This window comes from Microplitis demolitor, chromosome 4 (genome assembly GCF_026212275.2).
Source record: "Microplitis demolitor isolate Queensland-Clemson2020A chromosome 4, iyMicDemo2.1a, whole genome shotgun sequence".
In the NCBI taxonomy this organism is placed as follows: Eukaryota; Metazoa; Arthropoda; class Insecta; order Hymenoptera; family Braconidae; genus Microplitis; species Microplitis demolitor.
Window position 1 is genome coordinate 18,791,727 of NC_068548.1, and position 12,396 is coordinate 18,804,122.

At 27.9% G+C, this 12,396-nt stretch overlaps 3 protein-coding genes across 3 annotated transcripts; 2 read left to right on the plus strand and 1 right to left on the minus strand.

Moving 5' to 3' along the window:
- Positions 1 to 146: 146 nt before the first annotated feature.
- LOC103568371 (jouberin-like) lies at positions 147 to 5,072 on the plus strand. The gene is made up of 5 exons (XM_008545208.1): positions 147 to 522; positions 628 to 1,911; positions 1,987 to 3,082; positions 3,878 to 4,150; positions 4,199 to 5,072. Exons 1-5 carry the CDS (start codon positions 147 to 149, stop codon positions 5,070 to 5,072), a joined length of 3,903 nt encoding a protein of 1,300 aa, XP_008543430.1.
- A 316-nt stretch (positions 5,073 to 5,388) lies between these two features.
- LOC103568280 (protein disulfide-isomerase TMX3) lies at positions 5,389 to 9,892 on the plus strand. Its single transcript, XM_053738664.1, has 9 exons — positions 5,389 to 5,649; positions 6,012 to 6,100; positions 6,237 to 6,400; positions 6,521 to 6,704; positions 7,544 to 7,688; positions 7,764 to 8,004; positions 8,085 to 8,277; positions 9,156 to 9,363; positions 9,440 to 9,892. The coding sequence occupies exons 1-9, from the start codon at positions 5,607 to 5,609 to the stop codon at positions 9,469 to 9,471; spliced, it is 1,299 nt and encodes a 432-aa protein (XP_053594639.1). The 5' UTR covers positions 5,389 to 5,606; the 3' UTR covers positions 9,472 to 9,892.
- A 96-nt stretch (positions 9,893 to 9,988) lies between these two features.
- On the minus strand, positions 9,989 to 11,509 carry LOC103568279 (programmed cell death protein 5). Its single transcript, XM_008545081.3, has 4 exons — positions 11,335 to 11,509; positions 10,643 to 10,751; positions 10,399 to 10,562; positions 9,989 to 10,116 (listed from the first exon to the last, which is right to left on the minus strand). The coding sequence occupies exons 1-4, from the start codon at positions 11,398 to 11,400 to the stop codon at positions 10,072 to 10,074; spliced, it is 384 nt and encodes a 127-aa protein (XP_008543303.1). The 5' UTR covers positions 11,401 to 11,509; the 3' UTR covers positions 9,989 to 10,071.
- Between the last annotated feature and the right edge of the window lie 887 nt (positions 11,510 to 12,396).

Sequence of the window (12,396 nt, forward strand, 5' to 3'; positions counted from 1 at the left end):
TGTATAACAGAAAAATATCGATTACTCGTCGCATGGTTACGGGGTTTGTATTGTAACAGTAAGCAGCTGAAATAACACCTGTCAGTGTTGATAAAAAAACAGCGTTCACACAAATAACTATTTCATAGTTTACAAATAGAGTCACAATGTTGAAAAGAACGAGAAATAATAGTGAAGACATAATAGAAGAGGTCAGTACTGGTGTTGGTTTGAGTGGAAAATTCAGTGGAATCGGTACCAAAATGGAGAAAATATTTCGCGCTGCATTTCGTAAAGATCTGAGTCAATCAACGCAAGAATTAAATGCAGACGTTGATGACAATTTACAACAAATAGAAGATAAAAGTGACAGCAAAGATATAAACAATAGAAAAAAATTAGTTCGGGGTAAAATGAAACGTACTAAAGCTCTCGGTAGTTCTGATTGGTCATCTGATGTTGATTTTGGATCAAAAAAAAATTTAGTCGAAGGAAATAAAATAACAGGTGATGAAATGCATGAAATTATTGATAAAATAGACAGTAACAGTAAAAATAATATTAAAAAAAGTGGGAAAAAATTACGAAAATTGAAAAGATCCGAACGCATACGTTCGAATGAATTAGAATCAAATTCTGATATCGTAGTGGTGGATATTCATCGTGAAAATATTAGCAAGTCACCGAAAAAAATTGAACAGACTATTATTGATATAACAGAACACGAAGACCATGAGATAGAACAGGAAATTATTAATAATTCTAATAGTAATCAAAAGTCATTAGATATTACGCAAGATAATTTAGTTGATTCGATGAAAAGACAACGTAAACGTTGGTCTAAAGATGCTAATATTGTGATTCCACGAAAAGAATCTACATCTTCATCTAGTGTTTCGGATAAAAGTAATTCCTGGGTTAAAAAATCTGGTACCACGGCTGCTACGAAACCTGTACCGGCACCACGGCTTAATAAAATTATCATCGAAGAAAGTAGCTCACGTGATCATAAAAAATTAGGACAAGATAATGAAGCATTTGAATCGGATCATGATTATGTAGAACAGGTTTTAACGATTGAAACGGAATTCGGAGTTGTTAAGAAGACTAAAATTGAAATGAATTCCGCTGACAGTGAAGGTGAAGAAATTGAAGAGATAGAAGAGATCGAAGCTGAACAGGTCATAAAATCCGTTGAAAGACTGGCAGATATATCGGATATTGAAGAAATAAATCAAGAGACAGTTGTACAAAAAATTAAAATATCCGACAGAGAGCGCGATTCCGAAAGTCAAACAAAAAACTCAAGTAGTTCATCGCGAGAAAATGAAAAACACGCGAAACATTCGCGACAAAAAAATCAGTCAGCAGAAGACTCGACAAGCTCTGATATTCAGAAGATTTCTGAAGTTGCAACTGCAATAAAAGAAGATAAAAAGTATAAAAAAAAAATAAGAGAACGTTGTAAATCAAAATCTAAATCTAAATCATCATCAAGCCGATCACAGTCCGGAACAGTTAGTTCACAGTCCGTAGATATTAAACCTCCGCACCGTAAAAATAGAAAAACCAGAAAGAAAGAAGATGTAGAACATGATTTTAAGTTTATTTCAATTACTATTCACAGAGCGGATATGTTAACTGCTGATTACATGACTAAACATCCAATGGTAATTGTTCATATCGTTGAAGAAAGTACCGGAAACTATTTGAAGACGGGCAAAGAATCTAAGAATCATTTGCAGCCATTGATAACCGGGACATTTGATTTCCGAGAAAATAAATCTATGATTCCTTGCTGGGAGGAAGAATTAATATTTGAGCATGATTTTGATTCTATTGTCAATCATGATAATCATAAAACTTTAATTCTCTTTGAGATTGTTGACCTTCCAACTTTTGCCGATGCTTCTTATACATACGATCATTTTGGTAGCATTATAAAAATTATTAAACGTTAGAATCTTTTTTTAGTAAACATTTAAAACATTTTCTTAAATTTTTCAGGTGGTGATAACTGTTGGTATAAAATAGCTTGGGGATTTTTGAAACCTATCGGAAGAAATGGTGTTGCCCATATTGAAAAATTCGTGCGGCTTCAGTTATATAAGCCAAAGAAAAATTATCGAAGATCTATTAGACATAAATGTGAACCCTACAGTTGGTGGAAATCCGGTTCTCGTGACAAGTATCCTAGTACTTTATTTGTAACTGTTGCTTCAGTAGAACCGCCAAAACTAGAACCTGTATTTTATGGTCAATTAACACTAGATGAATTGTCTGACGAACAAACAGAGCCAGCTAAGTCAATACCACATACGGAAATGATTAATGTCTCAAGGTGGAGCCGTCTAGCAGCTCAATCATGTAAAATACCTAATGAATTATTTTTTAAAACTGAAGCTTCTGATAATGGATGTTTTTACGTTTGCTTCAGTAATAATGGAAAGTATTTAGCATGCGTAAACTGCGAAGAATACGATTATCCAATCACGGTTTGGAAGATTGATGATGAAAAAATATTTGTTAAATTTTCTGGCCACAAAAGTTTTATTTATGCTCTTGACTGGTCCAAAACGGACAATCATCTGCTGTCAGTTTCGTCAGATCAGACGGCAAGAGTTTGGGATGTTGAGAATAAATTAATTAATGAAATAAATATGCTGCCTCATCCATCTTATGTCTATTGTGGTAAATTTGAACCATCGAAGCCTCAAACTATTATAACAGGTTGTTACGACCGTGTTTCAAGAGTTTGGTCACGTAAAAATAAAAATAATAATTATGAATTATCACAAGAACTAGAGGGACATGATGGATTTGTTAATTCTATTTGCTTTTTAAATGACGGTGGTCTCTTAACAGCCGACAGTGTTGGTATTATTATTCATTGGAGCGTAAAAAAGAAAAAAGGAAGTTCAAGAGACTGGCAAATATCACGAAAAATAAAAATACGTGAAATAGTTAATGTTACAATTAATAATATTGTATTACATCCATTAGGGTCGAGATTATTAGTTCATTCACGTGATAATGGTTTGAGAATGCTTGACTTGACTACTGCTGTTGTTTTACAAAGATATTTAGGTCTAAAAAATTCAAGGTAACTAATATTATTATTAAAAAATTAATAGTTATTAGAGGTGTGAAAGTTGGGTTCAAATTGAATCGAATATATCTATAGAATAATTTAAATTTCCGAATTATTCAAAAAGTTTTTAATTATTTTAAATTTTTTGAATGATTCAAAATTGTTCGAATTATTTGAATCTTTACAAATTATTCGTAACTTTTCAAATTACTCGTCCATTTTAGAATTATCTGAAAGTTTTTAAATTATTTGTAACTTTTCAAATAACTTGATTTAAATCGAGAAAATTTTGGTCAGTTTCCAAATAATCAATTTTTATTTAATGACGCTTAGTTTTCAAAGCAACCAAAAATAATTCTTTCGTAGATTTGTGTCTAAGTTCTATTTACCTCAGAGAAAAATTTTAAGTATTCGAAAGACTTTTATAGTTTGACGTCGTTCAAAAGAAAATTTTGAAATTACCCAAGTAGAATACTTTGTGAAATCTATAAGATAGAAGTTTTGAGACTGTTTTTTGATTTATCGATAAGGCACTAAAATGTTGAAAAAGCGATCAAAAATTTTTACCTTTTTATGGCGGAAAAAAATAAAAAAAATTTCCTGACTTTGAGAAAAAAAAATTTGTCTTGTTCTTTTAAAAGTCATCTTTATGACATCTTAAAGTTGTCTCTCTGCTACTTGGTTATTTGTAAATTTTTGAATAATTTGAAAGCTTACGAATAATTCGTAAGTTCAATCTATTCACACCCCCTAATAGTTATGATTATGATTAATAAAATAAAATAAATTTATTTAATATTATTACAGAGTACAAACAACTGCAAGAATATCACCATGTGGTAGTCTTATTCTCTGTGGCGGTGAAGATGCAACATTAAATATATGGAATACTGATTCTGGTAAACATATAGCCATTTACCAAACAAATTTAGTGGATGCTATTGTCACTGGTGTTGATTATCATCCATATGATCATGCATTAGTTTATTCAGTATTTGGTTTCGCAACAGAAGCATGTATCCTACGTTTCAATAAACAGTCAACCGGTGAATCTGTTGGATTAAAATTACTTGATACAAATTATGAAAAAACTATAAATGATAGGGAAGTTAAATTAATTAATTCAAGTGCTAGATTATCAACACAAAGACTTTCACACAGAAAATCTTATGATTCAATGAAATTAGAAAGCAAAGAAAATTTAGGGATAATGAATAGTGATAGCCGTGAAGATTTACGGTCTAGATTAAAATTGTTTAACGATTCAGAACGACAATTAAAATCACGAAGTACTAATAGGCTGAGTAGTATTATTGCTAAAATAGATAAAATTCTTTCCAACAGCCATAGTCACAATTCTGTGACACGAACACTGTATGACATTGAAGCCAATAGAACTGAAGATTTAGGACTAGAGAGTCCCCATTATTCAGATTATCATAATCCCAATCATCATCAAGAGAAAGTAATGCCTTATGTCCCACCACTATTCTCAACATTAGAAGATAATTCGACATCCGGTTCTAGGTCGGAGACATTTGAAATGATAGATCTGCATAATAGCCGTCGTCACAGCGATGTAAATAAAATAAAATCAAAAAGTGCAAGAAGTCAAACAAGACATTCATTGACGCACCATGATGATGATATTGATGATAAGATAATGTCAGATGGTGCTGCGTACAATAATCGAAGATTAAAAACCGTTTCTGAAAAAGTGGAAACTCGATCTTGGACTAAAATTCGTGTCAAGGATTTAAAAGGAAACAGGAATAAAAATGAAGATAAAGACAGTAATGATGTAGAGTTAGGTCAAGGTGTTTGTAGAGATGAACGACATGAAAGTAGTCCAGAAAGTGGAGGTACATACGTAGTTGATAAAAATGATGACGTTAACATTGAAAGTGAAAGCTCTGTGAGAAGTGATGTTACTTTTGTTATTGAAAGTGAAAAACCGGTACCAAAACCGAGAAAAAAACGTGCGCGTAAGCAAAATTTGTAAATAGATTTAAAGTAAATTTATGTATTATTATTGATTATTATATAAGTTTTTTTTATACTTTTGTCATTAAATTTAAATAAATATTAATTATTCTTTTATAATTAAATATATTTTAATTGCTTAGTTAAAAAATAATATTTGTTTACCTTTTTTCCATTAATTTGAAATTAAAAAATATTTTATACTGTAATTTTAAACATTAGTCAAACAAATAAATTTTTAAAAATTTTTGTAGTTCGCGCCATTAATTAGCCGAGCTACCAAACTTACAAACAGTAAAATCTATAATTATTTTATTGAGTTGGCAATTCTCATTAACATAAAATCATAATTTACTGTATGTTTTTAATTTAGAAATGCATTCGAATCCCAAGTGTAATTTATACAATTTTTGACAATTTATTTGTCTGATAATGCAGTTTAATAATTTGTACAGATGGTGACTAAATAAATTTTAAAAGTGAGACGTCCTGTTCGGAGTCGTTTATATTTTATCAACCAAATTATTTAAATAATAACCTAGTCATTATAATTATGGTCTCGTTACTAAAATTAATTTTTTTTACATTTTTTTGTGGTAAGTATTTATATTTAAAATTATTTTTTAATTGATACTTTGTGAACATATCATTATTTTTATTATCATATATATATATATAAATATATATACATCCCATTTACTTATATATCTTTAAAACCTAGTAAAGACGATCGATAAACAGCTGTCGTTTTTAATTAAATTAAGTGTTTGTTTATGATCTTAAAGTTAACAGAATTAGCAATTTTCGGATTTTTTTTCAAAGTTAAAAAAACTATAAGTGCAATTTCTCAAAATATTTTTTTTACGATTTATCATTTTGAAAAAAAATCAAAAAGTTATTAAACGTCAGTTGACTTCAGTATATTGTTTATTTTTAAATTAATAACTTTTTTTTTTAGCATTTGTTGCTAATACAGCAGCGTCACGTGTCATTGAACTGAGTGATAGATTTTTAGATATTTATAAGGATGGACATTGGCTAGTTATGGTAAGTGAATGTCGAAATTTATTTGAATAAAATAACGATGATGATAATGATGATAATTATGAATGAAAAATATATCGGAGAGTATTATTTATTGGGTAATAAGATTGAATAATTTTAAAAAATTTAAATTAACCAGATGTATGCGCCTTGGTGTGCTCATTGCAAAAGACTGGATCCTGTTTGGGCACATGTGGCTCAACATCTTTATGCAACTTCTATAAAAGTTGGCCGAGTTGACTGTACAAGATTTACGAACGTGGCTCAAAATTTCAAAATACGGGGATTTCCTACTATTTTATTGTATGTTTATTATTTATCATTTTTATTTAAGAATAATTAGCTGTCCTAGTTCTTAATGACCTTGATAATTTAATGTTCTGACAGTATTTTTTTTATAATTAAAAATTTTTATTTCTACAGTTTAAAAGGTGATCAACATTTTACTTATAACGGTGATAGAACGAAAGAAGAAATAGTCAAATTTGCATTAAGATTAAGTGGTCCACCTGTTCAAGAAATAACAAAACGTCAAAGTTTTGATACTATTAAAAATCAGCATGATTTATACTTTTTGTATGTCGGAGAAAAATTTGGACCACTATGGGTATTTTTATATTTTTTTTATTATCATTAATATATCGCTTTACTAATTCCAAAGGACTTATTTTTTTATCCATCTTTTTGGCTTTTAGAAACTTTTTTAAACCAAAAGGGCGTATAATTTTTCTTCGTTACCAATTGATTTGTAGATTTATTTTATAGCTAAAAATTGAAAACAAAAATTTTCAACTTAAAATAAGTCTACAATATGATTAGGAATTAAAAAAAAAATATATCCTCTTTTGGTTTTAAATTTAGCTTCTAAAGCCAAAAGGGCATACACTGGAAAAAATCAGGAGTGAATTCCGAGTAATGACGGATTTTATGTAAATTCGAATTCACTCAGTCACTCGGAGTTTCAGAGTTTCTAAAAAAAAATCACTCTGCATACGGAGTAAATAGAAAGTTTGTTTTTTCATCGAATTGATTTGGATTTTATTTAAAACCACATTCACTCCGATTCGGAGTAAATTTCACTCCTAAGGGATTAAATAAATAAATAGTCATCCGCTCCGCATTCACTCCGGATTTAAACCGCGCTCACTCCCGAAATTTTTTACAGTGTATAAAAATAATGACTTTAAAGTAAACAGACAATAATTTTCGAATTTTTTTTCAACAATTTAATTTAATTTCAAAAAAAAAAAAATGAAAAATATGCACATGTAAAAAATTATAAAAACCAAAGGTGTATTTTTTTTAAATTTATCATTTTTAAAAAAATCCAAAAATTATTAGACGTCAGCTAATTACAGTATCATATAAAAATATAAGTCATGTGGAATTAGTAACGCTATATCTTAAATATTAATATTACTGTTATTAATATTGTTTTTTTTTTAGAATTTATATCATAAAACAGCTGATGCATTTCAACCATATGCATTTTTTTATGAATCTCATCCAGTTGTTGTTGGTAAACATGCACCAGTAGAAAATACACCAGTTATTTTTGTTTATAAAGAAAATTCTCATTACAACTTTACGGGTAAAAATTTTTTAATTGCTTATATAAAAACTTTAATGATTGAAAAGTTATAAAACCGCATTATTTTAATTGTAGCTCATAATGAAAGTGAAATTGAAGCATTAAATGAGACATTATATTATTGGGTGAATGCTGAACGTTTTCCAACATTTCCAAAAGTAACACGTGGTAATCTTCATCAGTTATTTAAAACTAATAAAAATCTCGTACTGGCTGTAGTGGAAGAGAATGCTGTTGAAGATGTTTCACCAGACATGTTGGAGTTTAGAGACATGGTGGAATCGGTAATTAAAAAAAAACGTGAAAAATATCATGAGTAAGTAACAGTTTACTAATTAGTTATGAATCTATTATAATATAACTACTCGTATTGATTAATTGCCTACTAATTTTTAGTCACTTCCAATTTGGGTGGGTAGCAAACAATGAACTGATAAACAGTATTGCTATGACAGAAATGCCTTCCCCAAGCTTAATAGTAATTAATACAAGAACGAATCATCATCATATACCTGACGATGAGCCAGGAGAATTAACACCTCAAGCTATTGAAATGTTTTTGGAGCATATTCGCAATGACAGTGCACCAGTAAGACGCTTTGAGTTTTATTTAATTAATTAATTAATTTAAATGATTATTTTTTTCATGATACCAGCATTGAAACTTAAAGTTTCAGGGTTTTTACAGCCAGTCGAAAGAAGCTAATTTCAGTCCAATGCCGCGAATTAATATTAGCAAACGCGTAAATTGTAAATGCCTTTAGTCAGCGGGCAGATATAAACTTTTTTACCATACCTGCACCAAAAGTTTAAATTTCTGTCCTGTTTAGAGGGAAGAAAAACGTTTATTTCTTTTATGAGAAAACAAATGATAAAAATCCTTCCCAGAAACAGAGGCAAAAATTTAAACTTTCAGGGATAGATCGCCTTCGACTCGGGTAGGCAATTTTACATGCGGGTTGGAATGCCCTTTTCTCCCTAGGTGTATAATATACTATGCTTCGTTCCTTGGGAAGAAACAAATAATGTTTCTACCCACTGACTGAAGACTTTCGCAATTCAAACTCTGATTCTTGTCATTTGTTTAATAGTAATTTCAAACCATTAATTTTATTTACTTAAAGGACAGTTTTGACTGTGATTGAGTTTTATAAAAATTAGAGTAAATAATAAATAGTATTTATAGTTTCTACTTAATTTAAAGTGCAAAGGACAATTTAATAGTTGATGACACCATTGATCTTAAATTAACTTGTTTCTGACTGGCTGCTGACACTGAAACTTTAAATTCTAATGCCGGTAATCATGAAAAATCTAGTGTGTAACTCAGGATAAACCACGATTTCAGACTGTGGGTAATGGTAGTCAACTTCATCCTGTTCTGAAATCGTTTTGTTTTATCCCTTGTCACACAATATACTTTTTTTTTTGTAATTCATTTTTTTTTTTTTTTTTAATTAAATTTAGAGATACGGAGGAAATAGTATTCTAGTACAAATATATCGATCATGGTATGAAACAAAGTCGACATTAATGTCCATGTGGAAGGGCAATCCCATATTGACGATGGTGGTATTCGGACTTCCAGCATTATTTTTTTCGTTAATTATTTATGGAATTTGTTGCCCAGATATTTTAGACGCTGGAGATGATGAAGAAGAAGAAGAGGACGAAGGTAATGTAGTTTAAATATTTTTATTTTTAAACTTGTAAATAAAATAAAACATTATTGTTTTTTCTTGTACTTACAGAAGATAGCAAGAGTCATATGAAAAAAGATTAAGGATAATTAGAGTTAATTCAAAAGCTATTATTTTAATGCCATGTACATTAATGACAAATTAATATGAATTTGTCTTGTATAGAATTTAAAATAATATTATAATTTAAAATTACCGATAGATGCGGCATTAGTCTCGTGTTTGTTAATAATTGTGGCATTTGATTGAGAGTGATGCATCTTTGGTATGGAATTTTGACAGGACAATACATACGATACTATAACATTAATATTAAATATATTAATATAACGTCATTATTAATGACGTTTATATTAATAAATGAGCCATATTAATAGTAACAAATAAATGTTCATTATTTGTGTGAGTGAAATTCTGAAGAAGTATTATTTATTATTGTAAAAAAAGGCTTATTTTGTCATGTCATATATATATAAATATAATAAAAAAATGATTTATTTAATGAGCATTCCAATCAATGTAATTTGGGAATTTTATAGAGATACAAAAGCATTTAAAAATAATAATAATTATTAAATAAATATATAAAATTTGAAAATATAAGTTTTATGAATTTTATTAACATAAAGTGAGTTATGAAATAAATTTAATGAAAAAAAAATTAGGTATTTAATTAATTAATGCTACAAGTCATCATCAGAATCTAAAGCAGCTCGTCTTCTGTCAAACTGAAAATAGAAATAACAACATATTGATTTTTTTATCACTTCTCAGGAGTATAAATAAATTTGTAGACAATTAACAATTTTCAGATTTTTTTTGAAACCAATAGTTTACAAAAAAAAAAAAAAAAAAAAAAAAAAAAAAAATGCACGTGTAGAAAATTAAAAAATCTATAGGTGCAGTTTAAAAAAAAAAATTTGTTTTATAATTATATAATTTTGAATAAAATCCAAAAATTATTAGTCGGCTAACTTAGGTATCAAAAATAAATAAGTAATAATTAATACCTTAACAGTAGTTGTTTTTTGTGTTTGCTGATTAACACTCTCTAATAAACTAATAAGTTCTTTTTCCCCTAGTTTACCAGGTAATTGTCCTCTCTGTGCCATACTGACAAGCATTTCTTCAACCATTTTCGCTTTCTCCGGTTTGCCCAATGACAAAGTATTTACTGTTAAATAATTAGAGTTAATCAATCGTAACTATAAATAGTTGATATAAATAATTATTATTAAAATTTATGTTACTGACGTCGTGCTCTAGCTGATTGATCCAATACTTGAGTTAATATCGAGTGTTTCATTTCTTGTATTTTTTGTCTCTGTTCTTCAGCAGCTTTTTGATTTGATTCATCACCACCCTAAATAATTAATTAATAATTACATAGCAACCTCCAAAAAAATAATTTTACTACTAGCTCATGACAGTAAAAATAAATTCTGAATTTTACAATCAATTTAAATAAATGAGTACAAAAAATGATGAGTCTAAATGTAGCAGATATGGCACAAATTTTAAATTACAAATAAACGAATAAAATAATAAAAAATAAAAAAATACACATACTGATTTTCAAATTTCATAAATGCGTATTTTTTAAATTTTATTTGATTTACATTTAATTCACTTTTTTCAAAATTTTTTCATATACTGGTACCGTAGTTAGCGGACGTCTAATAATTTTTTGATTTTTTAAAAAATGATAAATAGTAAAAAAAAAAACAAATTTCAAAATTGCACTTACAGCTTTTTTAGTTTTCTACATGCATATTTATAGTTTAAAAAAAAATCCGAAAATTGTTAATTGTCTGCTAACTTTAGGATAATTACAAAAATTGATTTATTTACTTCGCAATTAAAAAAAAAACACTTTTTAAATTTTTAAACAGTAACTAAAGTCAATTATTACTTGTCAATAAATTTTAAATATTTAATATCTCTACCTGATATTGTGAGCGTAATTGAGCCATTCGTTGTTGCCGGATCATTTCAAGTTCAGGGTCTGCCATTGTTACTGATTTTATTATTAATTATTATTTAACAATTAAAATTGAATTTATAAATTAATTGATTACACAAAAACACCGCAGTTTAAAAGGAGGTTATGTTTTATTAGTATATTCCAGATGTCTATTTTTAGTTCTGATCCCTTCTTCTTACGTTTTTGGTGTTGATTCTGACATGAGTTTTTGGTTAAAGTTCCGTTTCCAACGACATCACCCGGGATTTTTTGTAATTCAATAATAAAGAAAGACAAAGAAAATTGTTTTTGAGAAAGCCATTTTGAATTTGGTTCTTTGTTATAAAAAAGTTTAATCAGATTGATTTTATCTGTATAATAATAAATAATAAATTTTTTTTGACATAAATAATAACATGACAATGATTTTGAATAAAGATAATTAACAAAAGAATGTTAATCTTCATGTGGATGATAAAAGGTAACAATTAAAATAATTCTACATATAAATAATATATTTATATCTATAAAATTAATTTTACATATAAGCTAAAAATTTTTATTTATTATTTTTTATTATTATAAAATATATTTTTTTTGACATGAATAATAATATCAATAATTTTGAATAAAAATAATTAACAAAAAGTTATGATCCTGAAGTTAATATACAATTAGTAATTTTCGGATTTTTTTTCAACAAATAAAATACATAAAAACAAAAACTAAAAATATGCACATGTAGAAAATTTAAGAAGCTACAAGTGCAATTTTTTTAAATATTTTGTTTTTCTTAATTTATAATTTTTAAACAATTCAAAAATTATTAAACACCGGCTAACTTCAGTATCATCAAAAAATTATTAATCTTCATAATCTGAAAGTTAATGAATGTAGCAGGCATACAAAAATTTTTTAATTACAGTAGACTCTGGTTATAAGTTATATTTCTGTCTATACTTTACTTACAGGAAAAAATGAAATTGACGTAAGAGTGAGTAGAGCGTCCGATGTGACTTATAACCAGAGTCTACTGTACATAGAA